This window comes from Solanum tuberosum, unplaced genomic scaffold, assembly GCF_000226075.1.
Source record: "Solanum tuberosum cultivar DM 1-3 516 R44 unplaced genomic scaffold, SolTub_3.0 scf00443, whole genome shotgun sequence".
Lineage (NCBI taxonomy): Eukaryota > Viridiplantae > Streptophyta > Magnoliopsida > Solanales > Solanaceae > Solanum > Solanum tuberosum.
The window spans coordinates 148,650-170,795 of NW_006239434.1; the positions used below are offsets into that span (position 1 = coordinate 148,650).

The 22,146-nt window shown below is 31.9% G+C and overlaps 2 protein-coding genes across 2 annotated transcripts in view; one reads left to right on the forward strand and one right to left on the reverse strand.

The window, feature by feature from the left end:
* Window positions 1-8,296: 8,296 nt before the first annotated feature.
* Window positions 8,297-9,957, reverse strand: LOC102596411 (probable purine permease 4). The gene has a single exon (XM_006364760.1). The coding sequence runs from the start codon at window positions 9,826-9,828 to the stop codon at window positions 8,554-8,556; it is 1,275 nt and encodes a 424-aa protein (XP_006364822.1). The 5' UTR covers window positions 9,829-9,957; the 3' UTR covers window positions 8,297-8,553.
* A 9,123-nt stretch (window positions 9,958-19,080) lies between these two features.
* The window catches only part of LOC102596741 (DNA replication licensing factor MCM6), a 5,933-nt gene continuing 2,867 nt past the window's right edge, over window positions 19,081-22,146 (forward strand). Inside the window, exons 1-9 of the mRNA XM_006364761.2 lie at window positions 19,081-19,251; window positions 19,327-19,479; window positions 19,564-19,689; window positions 19,769-19,931; window positions 20,322-20,515; window positions 20,604-20,799; window positions 21,059-21,136; window positions 21,546-21,775; window positions 21,859-21,973. Coding sequence (XP_006364823.1) covers window positions 19,169-19,251; window positions 19,327-19,479; window positions 19,564-19,689; window positions 19,769-19,931; window positions 20,322-20,515; window positions 20,604-20,799; window positions 21,059-21,136; window positions 21,546-21,775; window positions 21,859-21,973 — 1,338 coding nt within the window. The 5' untranslated portion in view covers window positions 19,081-19,168. The remainder of the gene's footprint in view (window positions 19,252-19,326; window positions 19,480-19,563; window positions 19,690-19,768; window positions 19,932-20,321; window positions 20,516-20,603; window positions 20,800-21,058; window positions 21,137-21,545; window positions 21,776-21,858; window positions 21,974-22,146) is intronic.

Genomic DNA, 22,146 nt, shown 5'->3' on the forward strand with positions numbered 1-22,146 from the left:
ATTTTATTTAATTTTGATCTCATTGCCTATTTATTTAATTATTATTAGTCATAAATTTCAATTTCAATTATTATGATATGTAGGGTCTTGTAGCAGCCATAATGGAGTTGCTGCCAGATTGTGAGCAGAGGATGTGTGCTAGACACACTGGTCCAATTGGCAGAAGAATTGGAGAGGAGAAGAAAAAAGAAAACAATTCTGGAGATGTGCAAAATCAAGTTTTGAGGTAAAATTTCAAGATGAAATGGACAAACTTAATAAACTTGGTAATAAGAAGATCTGTGGGGACTTGTTACATTATGAAAAAAAGACATGGTGTAAAACATATTTTAAGGAGCATGCTAAGTGTGATATTATTGAAAATAATATGTGTGAGACATTCAATTCTTGGATATTAGCTACTAGACATAAATCAATTATCATCATGTTAGAAGAGATTAGACATAAGATAATGGATAGAAATGTTGAGATGAGAAAATTTGTTGACACTTGTATATCAGACATTTCTTCTATGGCAAGTTTAGTACTTGAAGAAAACAAAGATTATGCTAGAGATTGTCAAGTTAGGTTCAATGGCCAATTTGGATATGAAATTTTAGATGGTCATTATAGGCATAACATTGATATCAGAAAGAAGACATGTACTTGTAGAACCTGGCAGTTGAGAGGCATACCATGTCAACATGTTTTTTTGGCATATCAACATGCAGACCAAGACCCTGAAGATCATGTTGTACATTGGTATAGAAAAGATACTTTCATGAAGGCTTATAATTATTTTATCCAACCAATACCTAACATGAAAATGTGGCCTCACACTAGAGATATAGTGATTGAACCTCCTGAACTAAAGCAAATGCCTGGCAGACCACCAAAATGCAGAAGAAAGTTAAAGGATGAGCCAAGAAAGAAGTATGGAAAGTTGTCCAGGAGAGGGGTAAAAACGACTTGCTCCAAGTGTCATCAACAAGGCCACAATAATAAAGCCTACAAATATGTGATAATACTCAAGCCAACTTTTAATTACTTGAATTAAATAGATAAAATGCAATACAATTTTTCTTTTTCTTACTTACACTATTAAATCTTCTGAAATGGGTCAGCCTGGAAGCTCAACCCAACCTGCAAGCTCAAGCCAACCTGCTAGCTCAAGATAACCTACAGGCTATAGCCAACCACCAAGCTCAAGTGTAGGTTCTAGCCAGCCACTAAGCTCAAGGAAACTAACAAGCTCAGGTCAACCTGTAGGTTCTAGCTAGCCACCAACCTGGAGACCATCACAACATGTCAGCTCAGGCCAACAATCAACTTCTATCTGTGATGATACTTCAATTGTTAGAAGAGTTAAACAAACTGGAAGAGGCAGGGGAAGAGGCAGGGGAAAAGGCAGGGGAAAAGGCAGGGGGAGAAGAGGTGATGATACTTCAACTGTTACAGGAGAGCAACAAGCAGGAAGAGGTAGGGGAAGAGAAGGAGCATCAACATCAATAGGAGGAAACAAAAGGCCTAAGACTGTGGGATTTGGCATCTACACTGATGATATAAGTGGCAGATAAACATTAAATGTAAGAGTATAACCAACTTCGATTATTTATAATCTACATTGATAATAGGCACTTATTGAAGTTTCTTGTATACATCCTGGTACAACAGGTGAAAGAGTTGTTACTCCAGTTGTTTTCAAGTGTGCAACACCAACAAACATTGATATTGGTTATAAGTCTCGTGGACTGAAATGGAAGGGTAAAGATGATGCCACCACTTTACAATTACAATGCATGAGTAAGTCCAAAGGGGGTGGATCTGCAAACGTCTAGTGCAACAAGAGCAAGAACATAGGGTATGACTACTTTAATATGTTTTGAGTGTTTTTTATGTACATTTATGGGTTGTTTTATTTGAATCTGTAATGCAAGCAGGAAACAATATTGAGACTGCTTTAATATGTTTTGTGATGTACACCTTTAAATGTGGATTTTCTTACAAGGAAATGCCAATAATTTTTTGTCGATCATTCATGCTTGTTTGGAGCTTAATGTTATTGTGTTGTTCACTTAGTATGGTTATTGTTCTTTGGAGGTGAAGAAAGCAAAGAAGAAGCTTGAAAAAATGTCACTTAAGGCATCTCTGTATCCTCTCCGCGACATAGAGAGGAATTATAATTTGGCTCGTGAAATCAAATTCCAGGCAGAGCACTCCGTGCCCTCTCCGCGTCGTGGAGAAGGATTCCTAAATTAATTCAACAAAGCGAGTTTGAGGCAGAACACTCTGTGGAGTGCCCGCGTCGCAGAGATGAGCAATTGTGTGCGAATGGGAATTTAAAGATGCCTCTACGTCGCGGAGATGAGCAATATGATAAATTAATGAACAACTTATCTCCATTCCTTCTTCCAAAATCAGTACAACAGAAACACAAGACTACTAATACAATCACTTTAAGACTACTAACATAAATATTTCCATATAACGAAAATCACGAGTGCAATAACGCATATGATCCTGATTTTTCTTGCCCGCTTCCTCTCTTGTTCATTGGATTTGATTATATTCAATAGACCCCATATGATATTTTTTGCTTGAGGCAGTATTTCATCATCGTACCATCGAAAATAATCGCATCCACCTCTTCTCTACACAAATTATCAAAATAATTAAACTATAATTAGCGATTGACAACGATTTGTTTAACCATATTAGAATAATGATAAAAAGCTTACCTTTGTGTTTTGCAGCAAAAAATCGACGTCCCGTATTAAGTTGTGTCCATGAAGTTTTCAATTCAGCATTGACCCCACATCGACAGAACACATTTGCATCTGAAGAAGTTGAAATCGACAAATTGGACATTTCCTTCGCTATGAAAAAGACGAATGAAGAATTTTTTTTTATCTCCACTGTAGTAGCAACAATGGTGAGATGTGGAGAAGAAAGAGATGAGAAATAAAAAATAAAAAAAAAGAAGGGAAGAATCTAGGGTTGGATAGATAAAAGAGGAAGATTTTGACCGTTAAGTATGTTAAAGTGTGCCAATCAGACACATCAGCTTTTTTTTTCTCACTTCACGCGCTCAAAAGGAGTGCCTCACACGATAAGTGCCAAGTCAGACAGGTGTGTCTGATAGGTACACTTTTTGAGTGGTTTAAATGTTCAATAGGAAGGAGTCCTTGTTAAGGTGTCTATAAGGAAAATTCTTGGAAGTTCAAGGGGCCGCTTATGCGTTCTGCCTTCTTTTTTAAACGAAAGGAGTATCTTTTAAAACCCATTGGGCAATGGACAGTCTCCATTTCCGATGAGTGCTACAGAAGTAAGTACGCGTGACGTGACATGTATGGAATCAAATAAAAGTACAGGTGAAATTTTGAGGATGGACCTATACTGAAGATACTGTACGAAAAGGAGAAACCAATCAAAGGTTAAAAATAGTCCTAGGTACAATACCTTTCTTTTACAAAACCAGGCCCTGCTTGTACCATGCAAATCTTCAAAAAATTCATCAGTTCCTTGCAAGATCTCTATAAGCTGCAACTACGAAACAAAATAAAAAATCACAAGTTTATAGTACTTTTTTAAAAAAAAAATAATACATGATCGTACATGTTTTGTCAAATCTGTATCAGAGACAAAGTATGGTATCAACAAGGGAAATTGCAGGGAATCCATTAGGCAGCAATGGTGATGGGTTCGATTACCCAGCCACACATTTGGGCATATAGCAAACAAGCGTGCACGGCCTTTTAACTTTGTTGTAATACACACTACTCCCTAGCTACCCCTTCATATCAATATATTCATATTCGAGAAAATGAACATATTCTCTTCATACTTGTAGCTTGATAATGAAATCGAGTTAGAACTTAACCTTAAAAATCAGATCAAAGGGTACGGACTATTGATTATTCGAGACTATTGCCATTTTATTAATGAATGTGGGATTACTAAAACCATCTCATTTCTAGCATTGGAGTGTGATATGAAACTCCAAATCGGGTGAAACAAGCTAGAATGAACAAGTACTCATGCATGTACTAAAACCACAATAAAATGGACATTTAATTAGTCTAATTCAATCTCAAATGTGTTAGCTCAAAATAATTGGTTTGTCCAAGATCATACAAAAAGATAAATTGAAATCACACTTACGTGCTGACGAGAGATACTAATATAATTTAGCGAAGGTAAAGCTTCAGACTCACTAAAAAACTACACTATACATAGAAGTTTTTGTAATCCTACCCACTGATGTTGATCCCCTTCACCTTTTTAATGTTTACTTCTTTACCTTATGAATTCTAATGTTCCTAAATCATCTCTTCTTTTGGCTTTGCTTAAAATCAATTGCTTATTTTGTTAGTCTTTGTGGATGATGAGCAAAGACGAAACTACCAGTAGACTAGGTTTGAGTCACGTGCCTTCGATAACTTCAAAAAAATTGTGTATATCTTAAATAACGCAAGCTATATATTTTGATTTGTACCTTCATTCTTCAAGCTAAGGAGAGGTAAAAAATTTATTCTATGCCATAACTAGCAAATCGTAAAAGAGAGGTAACCTTGTACTAGACAAACCTAGTACGACGAGCTTAATTCAGAAGGCAAACCATATAGTTCTCACTTCTCTGCTCCTCTTCTTCCTTTTTCCCCCCCAAATTAACCTTTTTTGGACATTATTGATGTAGACTCAACTCATCACACGATCACTAAACAGAAAGATTATAACTATGTCATGAGATACGTCATTTCCACACTACCATTTGTTTATTACTAAACCCAATATTCATCTAGCAATAAGGCGCAAAAAAAAATTAAAATACTTACAAAGATGAAGTGACGTATGAGAGCATAATAATTTATGTATCGTTTAGCAATCAAATTCCATATATTAAAATGAATACACTAAGATTAAAATGCTTCTAAAATAAAATATCTATGCGCAAGTGGTAAACATTCCAATTCTATCATATTATGCATGCAGTAGATATCAAGTTCTTGCGCATTTTAGATAAGGCTAAAGAATAAACTGTAGAAAATAATTAATCTTATGTGGACAATAGAATACCATATGCTTTTGAGGCACAGTAATAAGCTCATGTAAAAACTGTGACTGGCGGCTACCAGAGGTGGACCTACCTTCGGCTGCACATGCACATGTTAACTTCAAAAAAAATTATATATATATATATATATAGTATATTTATTTTGAGAAACTGACAAAAATTAGGATATAAATAACAGTGAACCCATTAAGAGCATACGAGTGTTCTTGTGCCGTTGGTATAAGGCTGAAGAACCACGTGCGAGACCACTTCAAATCCAGCTAGAGCGCTATTTCATTATTTTTATTTCAAGTTTTACTTAGAGATCATAGTTGGTGCACCTTTATTAAATTCGGTATGCTGAAACATCTTAGTTTTTTCAGCAAAATTAGATATGAAATCCAGAACAGTAATCGCCAGTTACCTATCAAATATGCTAAAGGAAAGGAAAAAAAAACTAATTAAAAGATATTTAATTGGGTTAATTAACGACGTGCTCTAATTAAGTTCTATATTCAAGACTATTGACTTGAATCAAACATTTTTGTTCCTCTATAACGTCTTCCTGGGTCGATAGGTGTTATATATGTAATATGTTCATTATAATGAACATATATATGTTTTAAGTAATGGCAAATCCAAAACTTTGCATATGTGTAATTTGTTTCTTTAATCCTTTGTGTTTATTATTTGATTTGAGTTATATGACTTTTTTCACCAAAAAAGTAATTTAAAAAAATATCGGAGATTTTATAGTATGTTTCTCTATTTAAATTGTAAATAAACATAAAGCATCATTTCCTTATATCTTAAACTAAATTAAATAAACATAAGACATCATTTCCTTATATCTTAAACTAAGTGAAGGTATACCGTCAAGATTAATCTTAAACATAAGCACATCAATATTGAAGTGCTTCTTAACCAAGAGGTCTCAGGTTCGATTCCCCTTGGATACGGAGTCGTCTTTGTTAGGGAGTGCTTTACCCCAATGTGGGACTTCCCGGCGTGAATCCGGATTTAGTCGGGCTCCAATATGGATACCGAATCGAATGGGAAACAAAAAAAAACAAAAATGTCACTCTAATTTTATGTGTTATATATATATATAGTTTCATATGATTTTTTTTAGCTAAATAGACAATCCATAGTAATGAGATAATTGTAGTCAATGATATTGAACTTCACATACAAAAAATACTATTAAGTACTCCATTTTCATTTCTAAAATTGTACATTTTTGCGACATGAGTACTTTAAATTTACCATTAAGAAATGGAGTGAAAAAAGAGAGGGAAACATAACACAAGTGCATCCACCACCATTGTTATATTTTTTATTCTTTTGGTTTTTCATCATGTTTAGAACTCACGTTGAAGTTTCAATTAAATTTGAATGGCGCATTGCAGATTTATTAGGAGGCGTTTCGCTTTCAATGATTTTTTCTATATTCAGGTTCAAACTCAAAACCTCTAATTAAGAATGAAACAGTTTCACTGCAGTACTACAACACAAATTGGTAAACCACTGTTGTTTAACTGTTTCTCATTTTAAACCTTAATTATTATGAGAAGAAAAGTTTAGCCAATAGAGCACTAAAGAGTATTTAATTAGGTCGAGATATATATAATATAATGAAAAGGTGGTTTGTGCATAAGATGAGACAAATTTACTTAAACAAATGCAATCATATCACCACCATACACCATACCTCAAATTAATCTTCTTCTCGTTAATTGGCCAACACAGATTAATTAAATAACATTTTTGATTGAAAAGTTAATGCATAATGAAAAAGTACTGGAAATGTCTTAATCTTATATTGGCAAAATGAGAGACACCTTTTCCCTTGAATAAACGACAAATCCATATTTTTTTTGTCTTACCTCTCCAAAAGAGTGACAAAACGCACCTAATTTGGTGATATTCCTTTCTTACGATTTATACGATGTTATTTGATTTAAAAATCAAATCATAAAAAATAGATTACTTATTTTAAATAATAATAATAAAAAAATTAAAAGAAAAAGTTAATAGTGTATAGATTAAAAAAAAAAGTGTATCAGATAAAATGAGAACATAATGAGTAAACGCCCTTGAATTTATCCTTGGGATAAAATGAATGAAGAAAAAGGTTGTAGTACCAAAGTTTAAACTTAATTATCTTATAATTAACTTTCACAATTAAAGATATCTATCATTTTGTCCCCATCTTTAGCTCATGGAAGTGGATGAGAAGTCATTTATGTTAGTGATAAGATCAATAAATTGAAGGGGAGCTTAAGTCACATATATGCACAGTGAGTATTAACATTTTTTTCCATTGTTAGGTTACCCAAAAAATGACCTAATTTAACCTCTTATTTCATTATATATTTTGATGTTGAAATTTATAAATTTTCATAATATATTTTGATGTTAAAATTTATAAATTTGAGTTTTTAAAGTTGTGTTTTAATATGTATTTTACTTTTAAAAAATTGAAATTTTGTGACTGTGAGACTCAGAAATTCAAAAACTAGTTTGAGCCAATTTTTAGAAACTTGAAAATATTTAAGTATCAAATTTCTTTAAAATTTAATCAAAATTCGTGACAATCAGATATTCGAAATATTTTTTTTCAAAATCTACTTCCAATTTGTATCAGCTCCAATCAAGTTAAAGATGATTGGATGGTTTAAAAAAATCTCACAAAAATAGCGTACATATTTAAATGGGAATAAGGCAGAAGTATCCCCTAAATAGTGGTCAAAATCTCAAAGATACATCTTAACTAAACTAAGATCCTGTTACCTCCAAACTCAATTTTGTACACTTTTTGCCTTACGCGGCACACTCCATCACTCTATGTTGTTGAGTGTTTGGATGTCACGCAAACCAAGATGTACAAAATTACCAAAAATATGGGTTGGGGGAGGGAGGGTGTAATAGAACCCTTGTTTAATTAATGTGTTTGAGATTTCGATCATAATCTATGGGGATTACTTGTGCCTTATCCCTATTTAAATGCATAATACATAAATATGCTTTCTAACTTAACTTCATATGATCATATTTATACCCTCAAATTTTGAACATACACAAATAGACACTTAAATTTATATAGAATTAAAAGAAACAAACACATACGTCCTACATGACAATTCACATCTATATGTGATAGCCATATAACATGTTATACAAGTTTAATTATTACTTGTACATATTTAAAATTGAAAAACATAAATATCAATTACGATCAAGTTAAAAAACATATTTATATATTTAACTTTTAACTTAAATTTATTAAACAAAAATAAGAACAAACATTTCCATATTTTGTTTTTGGTCAAAAGCCTAAACAATTACTCCTACTACTTAATTCCACTCTTTTAGTCCTTACTTTTCCATAAATTAACATGAATACAAACACTTGTTACTGATACCCCTACTAGAGTACAGTTATAAACCAGCTCCAGAATACCCCTAATTATAATCGAATAAAACAAAAACAAAATAAGAGAGATGTCACGTGATCAGCCTCAGGCGTTATGCGTAACAATCTCTGCAAGTTCCATAATATGATCACTGTTCATCTTCTTCACATTCTTCTCTCTGCAATTTTCTGTCTTCTTTTCTTCTTCCTTCTTCTCCTCCTCCTTCATATTCATATAAATGCCGTAAATATATGAACAAAATCCCCATACACATAGCAAAGTCGACACAGCTTTAAGCCCACCGAAATGATCACCGTAAACTAATACTCCGCCCAACACATTTATCCCCATTAACGCCGTCATGCATACACCTCCCGTTAACGACGTCGTCAAAAACACCATCCCCGCCGTACCCATGAAACACAACTGCCACGTCACCACATTAAACCCCACCGTTAGCCAGTACGCTTTCGGTCCTAAATCGAACACCTTCAAGCTCTCCGTCTTCATCTCAGAGAAACCGCCGTCCGCTGCCATCCCCACCGTGGCCAACGCCGTCGCCGCTATCTCCATAACCAGCTGCATTTCCACGACCATGGCGTAGCAGTCAACTTTTTGGTATATCTTCTCCATGACAGGGAGGTAAAGAGCGAACATCAATCCTGCACCTACAGTTGAGAAAAATCCTTTGAAGTACTTCGCCTTTGTTAATCCAATCGGTTTGTCGTGACTTGAACCCAGGGCTAATATGACTGAACTGAGGGTGAGAACCATGACACAGTTCAAATTCGGGAATGTGATTTTTTGCTTGACTATAATCATGGAAGTGACGAGAGTAAAGGCCAATTGAGTAGACAAAACCAGAGAATTAGTTGAAACGGGGAGATAAGAATTTCCCCAAGAGAAAAGAAGGTTGTTGACACCCAACAACAACCCGATGAGAATTGAAAGGCACATGATTTTAGGGGTGAACCCAGTGAACGATTTTCTGACGGTGAAAATTTTGAAAAAGCAAATTGGGAATAAAAGAAGAGGAAAACCAGCACATTGTACCCAAGTGGAAACCCATCTACTGCCACCTTTGTGATTGAAGTAGAATTTCGAAAGCAGACTAGACGAAACGGAACCCAAGAAGAGACACATGTAATTGATTCCCAGTAAAATCATATAGTAACGCTTTCCGAATTCTGCTTGCATTTGGGATCTGGTGCTTACTCTGCCAGTACCACCTTTGTTGTTGCTACACATGATGATCTTCGCCAGTACTGATCTGATAAAACATGCGGCCGCCGGGGAGTACTGATCATAGGCTGCCTGCTGATGATCTTGCTGTCGGTTTTGGTTAAGCGCTGGTGATGGTTGTTGAACTGACAACTCCATTAATTCTCTGCTGAAAAGCTAATTGGTTTTTGGTATGAATTTTGGAAGCGGCGGAGAAAAGATGAAGAATGTGTGTTGTGTTGTGTGACAGATGAGATGAATGCCTTACCTTTTTAGAGTTGAGTAGAGAGCGAGCACTGAATTAATTTGCAATTGAAAACCTATTATGTCTTTTTATATTAAATCACTTTAACTAATTGTTCATAATTGCATAATAGTGCACTATCTCCGTCCATTTGATTGTCATGTCTCGTTTTATAAATGTTAATTTAACTCATTTTCAAAATTAAATAAATTAGGCTACATTAATTTGATATTTTAAACAAAAAGAATAGATATTCAAAAATTATACGTACTATAAATTGTAATTTTTTGCATATCAATATGATGAAAAAATACATCATAAAATGTTTGTCAAAGTTCTTATCGTTTGACTCTAAAAAAGAAAACTATGACAATTAAAAATGAACGGGAGAAGTATTAACTAATAATCTTGTCATTAATACGAAAAAATCTTGTTAACAAATTTTTACAATTAAGTTAAATTACATTCTCATGTTTAAAGTAAGAGTGGAAAAATCAATCCATGAAATTATTCTCGGTTCAATTTGTTTTGGTTTGAATCGATTAATGATTGACATATTTTATTAATTAGGTTATTTTGATTTGCTTAGTTTAATCTATTTTAAATTTGGATTGATATAAAGTCTAAATTGACCGATGAGAAGTTTTGTCCAAATATATTTGGAAATATATTCTTTTATATGATACTCATGTGTTTATATAATCATATTTTGAGGTTTTTCATATTATGTACTCAACTAAATTATAAGAAAAATAAAACTTTCAATTTAAAACTTAGTTCAAATTTGGATGAGTTGGGTTATCACCCCATTTTTAGTTGGAAAATTTATTGGATGGGTACCTTTTAATAAATAATTATTGATTTTAGCGATATTTTTTATTTATTGTCATTAATAATAATACATAGCAATACTATATATGTTAAATTTGCAATATGTATTAAAAGTGAATTATGTATGCTATATATATGTATTATAATTGTTTCTTTAATTATATTATGCTTGTTTGGTAAGAAATTGACACATTGTATTATAAGTGTATTAAAATGTGTGATAAATGTATTATTCATCAATAAAACGTGTATTATATGTGAATAATAAATTGTTCTTTGTATATATATATTAAAACTATATTATAAATGTATTAAAAATGATCAAATGAAAAAAAAATGTTATTACTATACATGGTAAATATTTTTTTAATATATTATATTTACGTAAGTTTCCCCTTTTAACTTATTTATTAACTTATTTAATTCTCTCAAATTCAATTTAATCGTGTATTTGACAACCTTAATTTTAAGCAAAAGATGATATTCATATATTCGCTTATAATTTGACATCATTTAATTTCATCCCACCACAATCATACATTATTACCAATTTACACATGATTTTTTTAATTAAAATGCTTTTTTTTCATTTTAAAGTATTTCACTCAGCAACCACACTCTCTTTGGAAATTATTTACTATGAAAAAAATACTCCGTTCCAATTTACATGTCATATTTACTAAAAATATGTATGCCTTAATATTTGTCATTTCACAAAATCAATAATAAATTATATTATTCTTTCTATTTTACCATCGAGAGTTATTAACCTTGAAACAATAAATTTGACCAACATAAAAAAAATTAAGTAATTAACCCTTGTTCGTTGGTTAAATTAATTAATGCTCATTAATTGAAAACTTGACTTTAAGAAAACACTAAATAATATTATAATGGTAAACTTACCTAATTTCTTAAGAAACATGAAATCTAAAATTGTGATAACTAAATAAAAACGGATGAAGTAACTTATGTGGATATGTATTAATCAAACACATTTAACGAAGCAACCGGGGCATGAAACGAAGACCGTTTGGCTTATCATTGGGATAATGTTCGACTATGCTATTAATTACTCCTTTGGCGCTAATTATTTGTCTATTTTTAAATTGACACACCTATTAAGAAAATAATAATTGACATAATGAGTTTATCATTTTACCTCTTTTAATTATGAAGTAGATGAATTAAAAACTTAAGATTTTCAAGAAGTTCTACATTTTTCAAAGTAATTAATTGAGGATATAATAGGTAAAAAAATTGTCCTTTCTTAATTTGTCAAATGGGCAAGTAATTAGGGACAACTAAAAAATGAAATGTGGACAAGTAATTAGAGACCGGGAGAGTAGATCCATTGTTTGTGAATCATTCAAACAAATTATATACTCCTTTGTTCCTTTTAAGTTGTAATGTTGTGTTTTTTGAGAGTTAATTTGATTATTTTTTAAAGCTAAATGAGATTACATTTGTTCGATATTATAAAATAAAATTTTAGATATTCGAAAATTATACGGAAAATACTATAATTGCAATTCTTTTCCTATCAATATGACAAACAATATATCTTAAAATGTTAGTCAAAATACATATCCTTTGACTCTCAAAAAGGAAACTATAATATTAAAGAGAGAATGCATTTCTTGACCAAGATTTATTAATGATGTATAAAAACTTGGGCTGTGCTTCAATATTCATCAAAACTTTTGAGGGCATGGTTGTACAAACCAAAAACAAAGCATGTCATGACAACTAAACTATCCGTTATACGGTATGGATAAAATTGAGACTAGACATATGTTCAAGATACGCATAATTAAAATTTAAGGCCTTCAATTTATTTTTAGCTTTAAACCACTAAAATATTTAACCCGCCACTTGAGCGGGGTTAAGTTTTGTAGTGGAACAGTTCTAGTGCTAGAAACATGCATGCATGAGAGGAGGGTGGTTAGAGACAATTAATTAAACAGAAGGCAAACATTTTACCCCCAAGTGAAACGGTTGCATCTGCTAGTTTTATTTATTATATTGTGGATTTGCATTGACTACTTTCGTTACTCTTCTCTCTTCTGCCATTTTACCGCTGCTTTTTTTACAGGATCATTTTTAAAGCCCATCTATTTTCAGTAGTTGTCAGTTTTACCCATCTGAACACGTGTCTTTCTTATTTATGATTTATGATGACGACGACTTGCATTGGAGTCTCGATTAGTTTATATTCATTGAAAAAATAATTAGATTTTGCTTCAAACAAGAGAAATAGCAAAGTAATCGCACGAGGGTAAAAACTTCAAGAGACTTTCTCAAATAGCCATTATAATAAATTTAATGCTCCATAACTATAGTTTGCATATTTACGGGTTGTAGCTACAGTTTAAGTTGCTTCGTTTGTATAATTTGCAAATTAATTATACAATTTGAAGATTTGTATAATTCGCAGGTACATTTGTATAATTCCATTATTTTTGTATAAACTCGAAATAACGAATTTATACAATTACAAACATCAAAAGTGTAAACAGTCATACAAATTTTTTTATACAAATTATGTATTATACATAAGTTATACAAATTATATTTTACAAATTCCGAATTATACAAATGTTCGAATTATACAAAACTAAAAAGATGAGCCGCGTAAGTACAACTAAAAGTAGACCGTGAATTGTAATTAAGACAAACTATAGCTATGTTAAGTAATTAACTAATACATATTTGCTTATACGCGTAATTTTCCCAAAAAATAAATTATACCCAAAGTTGGAATCCAATAATTAGATTCTTGCTCCAAACAAGAGAAATAGCAAAGTAATCGCAGGAGGGTTAAAAAAAAATTATACCCAAAGTTGGAATCCAATAATTTGGTTAAAGATACAAGGGGGAGTAACAAGTTTTTCATATTTAAAATCCGAATTCAATAACTTTAATTAAAGATAAAAGAATCATATTTATCGAACGAGAGTCCTCGATAACATAATTTTGTGGTGTACCTATATCTTGCCGTATATGTATAGTCTTCCTCCTATGCATTAATTCTATGCAACTGCTAGCACAGAATATATCCACAGAGACTTGTAAGTTGTCTCTGTAAAAGAAGAGGACAAAGCAGATTTTTAGTGCTTTTATTAATTAAGAAAATGGGTAGAATTTCTTCACGTACAATCTCAAATATCTTGTTCTTTCTCCATTTATTTATCTTTAATAGAGAGCTCTAATAGATTTTAGAAGTACAAAACATTTCAATTCGGTTTGACAAGTTAAGTAGTTCAATTAATTGAAAGGGGAAATACAAAACATTTTAATTCGGTTTGACAAGTAACTATAATTTTCCCATGTAAGCTAGTGTTTGGTCTCAAGTTTTCAAATTTTTTTGTCAAGTAGTACTTGGGCCAAGTTTTTCCCAAGTTAACACCCTATATTTGGCCCCAAGTTTCCCCCAAAAAATTTAACTATTTCAAAAAATATGATTTATACTCATAAGTTCTAAAAACTATTAAAAATATAGATAAGTTTGTATTATCTATTTATAATGAATATGTTCCGTTAAAAAACATAATTGATAACAATCAACAACAACAAAATAACAAGATAGGTAAGAGCAATACATTAATGCTTATTCAAATTTGTCATTGATTCAGTTATAATTATAACAACCTCCGGATGAGGTAGTAACAAACTATTCCTTTATATAATCTTCCCACATTCTACGAACAATCTCTTTCCGACAAGCTTTCATTTCTAGATTTCTAGATCAGATGACTAAGAAAATGTTCTTTTTTCTCAATTTTATCATTCAAATTAGAACTCAATTTTTTCCGGAGGAGGTAATAACAAACTATTTCTATAGAAAGTAATAAATGATGGATATTTTTTATAAAATGTAAAAAATTGGGGTAATTTTTGAATTTTTTTAAAGGTTTCAAATATTTTCCAAGTTCCTAGAAACTAGTTTTTTCTAGTATTTAGGAACTTGAGATTTTTTGGGGGAAAAAATTGCCATGTGGCCAAATGACAACGGCCAATTTTTTTCCAAATATTCCCAAATAAAACTTGGGGCCAAACGGTTCCTAAACATATTGCCATTAATGAGATATTATTTGCACATCTAACCCTTTCTGTCGCAATGGTGTTAGTAGGACATCAAAATAAAAATTTTGAAAAGTCAAATTTCAGATTACATCGTTGGGTAATAAAAACTCCAGAATTGCTAGATTTTTTTTTAATCTCAGAGTAAAAGCAAATGCAATAAATTCTTTAAATCAAAACTTTTATTTGACTAAAAGATCAATACTGATTTAGTAGAACAAATGGGCTTAGATGAAGAAATCTTTGTTGCATATTTTACTAGTAATGTCTCAAATATAAATACACTCGAAAATAAAAGGAAAGTTCACGCCATATACACATTTAAGAGTAAATTTTACGGGTTTTAAACATATTTTTAAACAATTCTTACTTATAACAGTTTATTTACGGGTTATGACATATCAATTAAATTTAATTTAATTTAAAAATCAATTTTAATTTATTTAATAAATGATTAATCTGTTTATATTTTTATATTATTAATTAATAATATTTAATTAATTTGATTTCAATTCCTTTTTAAAACTGAAATCATCAGTTACACATATTAAGGGATTTACATAGATTAGACTTCCTTGTTTAATGTTACACTCCAAACCTCCTATACCTCAATCCCACCACCCTCCACCCACGCCTATTCAAATCTACACGCCATCACCCCCACTACCCCACTTTCACCTTGTCTCTCTCATTTTTCTCACCAACCAACTACACCATTTTCACAATTGTCCGTCCAATTAAGTTTTGCAACAAAATCATGTCTAAGAAACCCATTGAAACGCCTCGAAAGAGTCCCAGATTGGTTGAAGGAACTTCTACTGATGAAGTTCATGCTTCAACTTTCAATATATCAACTCAACCCCCCCACCCGCCTAAATTTGTTGAAAATCCAACGAATATTGAAAATCAGGCAACGGGTGGTTCATCTCAGTTGAAGGGTCGAAAAGAGAAAAAAAATGAAGCAAAGAAAAAGGCGATCCAGGCAAATCAAAAGAGGAAGAAGTGGAAGGGGAAAATCATTGAAACCCCTTCTGATTACGATTCTGATTTTGCTAGTGAAATCAAAAAGAAAAAAAAACAAAAAAAAAACAAATGTAGAAGTTGCTCAATCTTCAAAACCATCAACAAGAAGAACAACAAAAAAGAAGGAATCAGAAATATCAAACATACCAAAAACACAAAAAAAGTTGTTAGGATAAATACTATATTTAATTTATTTTCACATTAGTCAAAATAGTGATTTTTTTATATTACATTATGCTTATTGTTGTTTTCGAAATATTTGTTTGTGTAAAATTTGTTTGAAATCTGAAAAAAATGTGTATGAATCTGAATTTAATGTTTGATTGATGGATATTGTATGAATTTTGATACAATATTGATATGCAAATGGTATGAATTGTATATTAACATTGATATGATTGTTTCTTAATTGTGTATATGGTATGAATTATTAACTTGGTATGCAATTTTTATGAATTGTTTAATTACTCTGCTTTTGAATAATTTTTATATGAAATTGGGATTTTTCCTATTAAGAAGGTTTTCGTTTTCAATTTATCCATTAATGTATTAAAATTGTTAAATTATTTTTTAGTGTATGTCGATAAATTTATGAAAGTAGATTGATGAATGCCATAGTGCACATGAAAATGGTATGATGTTTGAATAAAATTGGTGTGAATTTTTTTATAAATATGGTACAAGGCATTACTAAAATTTATCTATATGCATATGTATGAAACATGAATAATACTTGTATGAACATACTTTTATATTTTTTTAATCAATATTTTCATGATTTTGATTTATTTTTTATTTAATTTATATGATATAATTTAATTATAACTATCTTTAAACTGTAGTTACAACTGGAATGAAACTTGAATAATACTTGTATGAAGTATGTTTTAATTTAGTATAAATAATTTTATTTTATAGGCAAGGAAGATACACACACAGATCTTCATGTACAAACATGAATGTGTTTGCTGATCTGTTGGTTTACCTCGGGCAAGAGATGTTTCAACAATTTCTGTAACAAACACCTTTTCGTGTATTTTATGACATGCACAACATAAAGATTCAATGTCAACTATTGCGGCATTTGATGATTCTTGAATCTGAAAATGTCAGAGACGACATGTTTGTTGTGAAAATAAATGGTACAGAATTACGTTTTGGAATCAAGGAATTCGCAGCGATAACTGGTCTTAAATGTGTTCTACTTAATGATTTTTTAAGTATATATTTTATCTCTATATCATTAATATCACCATCTATCATAAGCCAAAACATTAATATAACCAACTAAAAAAAAAATTTATATATAGTCTTAACAAATGAACATTCATTATTTTTGCATAGGATAATTTGAATATGTTTTCCTGTTATGTCCAACTTGACGACATCTACTACATGTAACTTTTGACCTTTTGAATAATTCGTATATAACCCCCCTCCATTTGAAAATCGACATAATTCCCTGTTTCATTAAAAATATATATAAATTAGTCTCACATTATAAACAAACAGTTCGAAATACAAATATCATTCAGACATACAGAACATTACAAAACAATTTTTATATTCAATCAAAAAACATTTCATACAAATATCATTCAAATAGTACATTCCAAACACTTTCATACTATTTTAATACAAATTTCATACATCAAATATGTACATATATTTTTTATGAAAATACTTCATTAATGTCACACAAATTTATACAAAAAATGTCAACAATAAAATTTCAAAATTAATACAACTTTAAAACACTTATCATACAATTCGTCAAAATTTCAAATAACTTTTTTTTTTAGATTACTGGACATGCTTTCATACTTTCTTAATATACAATTCATACATATATCATTAAGACAACTTATTTCATAACAACTTTCAAACTCACTTAATACACATTTCATACAATAAATAATCATACATTACAAATATCTATATCTTATCGTACCAAATAATTCATTTGTAACTCACTAATTACTTCAGAAATGATAACATCTAATATAACACACTAAAATTTATAATTTAATATCAACTTAAAACACTTGTTATACAATACGTCAAAAATTCAAATAAATTTTTTAACATCTTACGAAACACATTTTCTTACAAATTTCTTTCCAATAATTCTATTAAATTCATTATTTTGATATACAATTACTTTATACTTTAAGAAAAAAAATAACACAAAACAATCACAAAAACAGAAAATCACTATTATTATACATTTCACAACAGTTAACAAGTAATGATATCATCTGAAACATAGAGACGATTTACAGTTTAATAACTTTTTTTCCCATTTCAATGTAATTTAAAAACAAACACTAAGCAACAATAAATACTAACCCGAATGATCCCATCTTCCACCATATTTAATTAGAATTGATACGTAATTGTCCATCTCAATAAAATCAATTTTTTTCAATGAAAAAAACCTTCAATTACTCGATTTTGGTAATTTTTTAGGCTGAAGAATTAAGAGAGAGAAACGTTGAAGAAAAAAAGGATATGATCTGATTTTTTATTTTATTTTAACTGATTTTGAGTGAATTAAGGATAAAAAATATTGTTAATTTGTTTGGATCCCTTATTTCATGCTAATCATTAATTATCTACAATAAGTTCAAATTAAATTACAGGCCACAATTTCAGTTTTTTTCTTTATTATTTTTAATTCCATTTTTTTTTTAACTTTCGTTTATCTTTTTATTTTTTTAAAGATTTTTCCAATTAATAAAAACATTTCTTTTTTTTTGTGAATTTGTTATAACCTGAATTTTTTAATGCTATAACTTGAAAGTCTAAATCTATTGCTATAGCTTGAAAATAGTACTATAATATGTCATATATGAAATTTATACAAAATAAAATTATCATCAACGGCGAGGTTCGACTAAAGTTCAATTATATAAGCCTGAAGTTTAATTATATGTGTGTCCTAATTTATATATCTCCTCCATTTTTTTCCTTACCAATAATTCTATAATTTCAGATAACAATATTTGAAATTTGGTCACATATGTCAAAAGTTGTTACAGGATGGCTAGACTTTAAATATTTTTCCAAACATAGGCCATAACCTAAAAAAGAGTGCTTTTGGGCTTTGCGTTTACGACTGGATTGGGCTTTGGAGACCTAATACGGCCCAAGAGTCCACATGACGCGAGTGGTGCACCATTAATTTGGCGGGAACCCGAGAACGGCGGCTATTTCTTTTTCCCGCCAAACCCCTAATCGTCTCCATATCTATTTTGTCTTTCTCTGAAACTTTCACTTGTTTTTTGATCCATTTTTGAGAAATTTGAAGATCAAGAAATGGACAGCTATGGCGGTGGCGGGTACTTCGTCGACGAGAAAGCCGTTAGGGTCGAAAACATCTTCTTGGAGTTCCTCAAGAGGTTCAAATTTCTCTTACAATTTGTATTGAACAATTTCTCCCTTTTTTCTTTCTGGATCTAACATTGTGCTTTCAGTTTTCGAGTGGATGCGAACTCACGTGAGCCATTTTACGAGTCGGAGATCGAAGCCATGAGACCTAATGAGTCCAACACTATGTTCATTGATTTCTCTCACGTTATGCGCTTCAACGATATTCTTCAAAAGGCCATTTCCGACGAGTTTCTCAGGTATTTTGCTGTTGATATTGCTTTTTCACTGTGTATCTTGAAGAACAAGTAAAAAAAGACTCGGACTTTGAATTTCGTTTGTAGGTTTGAATCCTATCTGAAAAATGCTTGCAAGAGATTCGTGATGGAATTGAAGCCCACTTTCATCACAGATGATAATCCTAATAAGGACATAAACGTCGCATTTTATAATCTTCCCCTGATTAAGAGGTTCGCTTCATTATAAAGCTGCTCCCTTTTATGTGATTCTAGTTAATGGCCATTTGTTAATTTGGGAAATTGGGCCCAGATTGAGAGAGTTGACTACCTCAGAGATAGGGAAATTGGTGTCGGTATCTGGAGTGGTAACTCGTACCAGTGAGGTCCGACCAGAGCTTCTACAGGGAACCTTCAAATGCTTGGACTGTGGAGCTGTGATCAAGAATGTTGAACAGCAATTCAAATATACCGAGGTTTAGTTTCTTAGTCATTCATCTGTCAATAAGAGGTCATTTTTATTGTTGTTGTTGGTTCATGGTTGTGTAGTAATTGGCCTTGTTAGTTGTGGACTCTCTCAAAGATGGAGAGTATACCTTTTTTTTTTCTAATGTAAAGCACAATGGGAACTTATGTCATGCTATGATTAACAATAGTAACAATTGTGTCAACCAATGCCACAATTCAATAGCTCACAATTAACAACACCACGTTAGATATTCCCAGAAGTGATCAAGAATAGGCTTTGTGATCATGCACTGATTTATCTAGTGATTTCTATACTCCATGTCTACCAATTTTACTACTTATTATCTTCTCTCGAATGTTTATCACTCTTCTTTAATCTTATTGTTATGTCTTTGTAGCCCATAATTTGTATGAATGCAACATGTCAAAACAAAGCAAGGTGGGCATTACTCAGGCAAGAGAGCAAATTTGCAGACTGGCAGAGGGTCCGAATGCAGGAGACCTCCAAGGAGATACCAGCAGGGTCCCTTCCAAGATCACTTGATGTCATTCTACGCCATGACATTGTGGAACAAGCCAGAGCAGGTGACACGTAAGTACAATCACTTTATACTAGTAGAGTAACCTTGTACTTAACTCGGATATGTTGCATTCTCATTGATGTGCCTACTCTGTTGCAGGGTCATATTTACTGGTACCGTTGTGGTGATACCTGACATACTTGCACTCGCCTCTCCTGGGGAGAGAGCTGAATGTCGCCGTGATGCATCTCAGCGAAAGAATGGTACTGGTGCACAAGAAGGTGTGAAGGGTCTTCGAGCCTTGGGCGTTAGGGACCTCTCGTATCGGTTAGCATTTATTGCCAACTCGGTTCAGGTTAGTGACACTTTCAAATCAGATAACTTCTATTTTTGACTGGGATCCGATAAAGGAACATCTCTTGTTGATTCCTTAATTTAAACATCTTTGAAGTTGAATGAATATACTATTTGTTTGGAAATGCAGTCTTTTTTTTGTTAAATTAGGTCTTGGGCCTAACTCACACCCCAAAAGCGGCCTAAGACCTAATTTAACATTTTTCTACTCTCTACTGTGCATTTTACATACTGATGTTGTATTCATCTCTGTTACTCAGATATGTGATGGTCGAAGGGACAATGACATCAGAAATAGAAGGAGAGATGTTGATGAAGATGAGAGTCCCCAGTTCATGGTTGGTCTTTCATTTGTCTTTTTCACTTTTCATTGAACAAAAAATATAACTAGAGTATCTGGTATATATTTCAGTGTGCATAGCTTCACTTTGTATGGTTCATAAGAGCAATCACAATTGGGTAGCTTCGTGCTATAGAACTCGGGATATTTATCAACACATTCATAGCCAATAAGATATGAATAAAATTGTTATATGTTTTGAGGGAGGAGAGGAGAAGAATATTTGGGATCAGACCTAGTCAGTCAGGCTCATCCTTGTGTATATACTATAGAAGGCTATGGCCCGTAGTCCATGAATATGTAACAATTGCATTGCAGTATGCAAGCTCCTTCTCTTGTCGTAATGTGCTAGTCAAATTTTTAATATACTGAACTGACTCAGTTTTGGTCAATCACTCCATTGACAGACTGAAGAGCTAGAAGACATCCAACGAATGAGGAAAATTCCAGATTTTTTCAATAAGCTTGTTGAGAGTGTTGCTCCAACTGTTTTTGGTCACTCAGAAATCAAGAGGGCAATACTGCTCATGCTTTTGGGTGGTGTTCACAAGTTTACTCATGAAGGCATTAATTTAAGAGGGGACATCAATGTTTGCATTGTTGGAGATCCTAGCTGTGCAAAATCTCAGTTCCTCAAGTGTGTTTTCTTCTGTTCTTTCTAATTTCTTCAACTTGTCTCTGAGCAAATGACTTACTTCTGCTACTTCATATATTGCCTAGATACACAGCAGGTCTGGTTCCTCGATCTGTCTATACATCAGGGAAATCCTCGTCTGCTGCTGGGTTGACAGCAACAGTGGCCAAAGAACCAGAAACTGGAGAATTCTGTATTGAGGTAGCTTGCAACTTTTTCTCCTCTTGTTACAAAAATGGGTAATTTGTTGTACGGAGTATAAAATAAGTTAAGTTGCATCAGAAAGTCTAAAAGATGTCATCTGTGATGACATTGAACAATTGCCTGTGACTGTTATCTGTACTCCAAGTGTGTGATGAGGGGGGGGGGGGGGG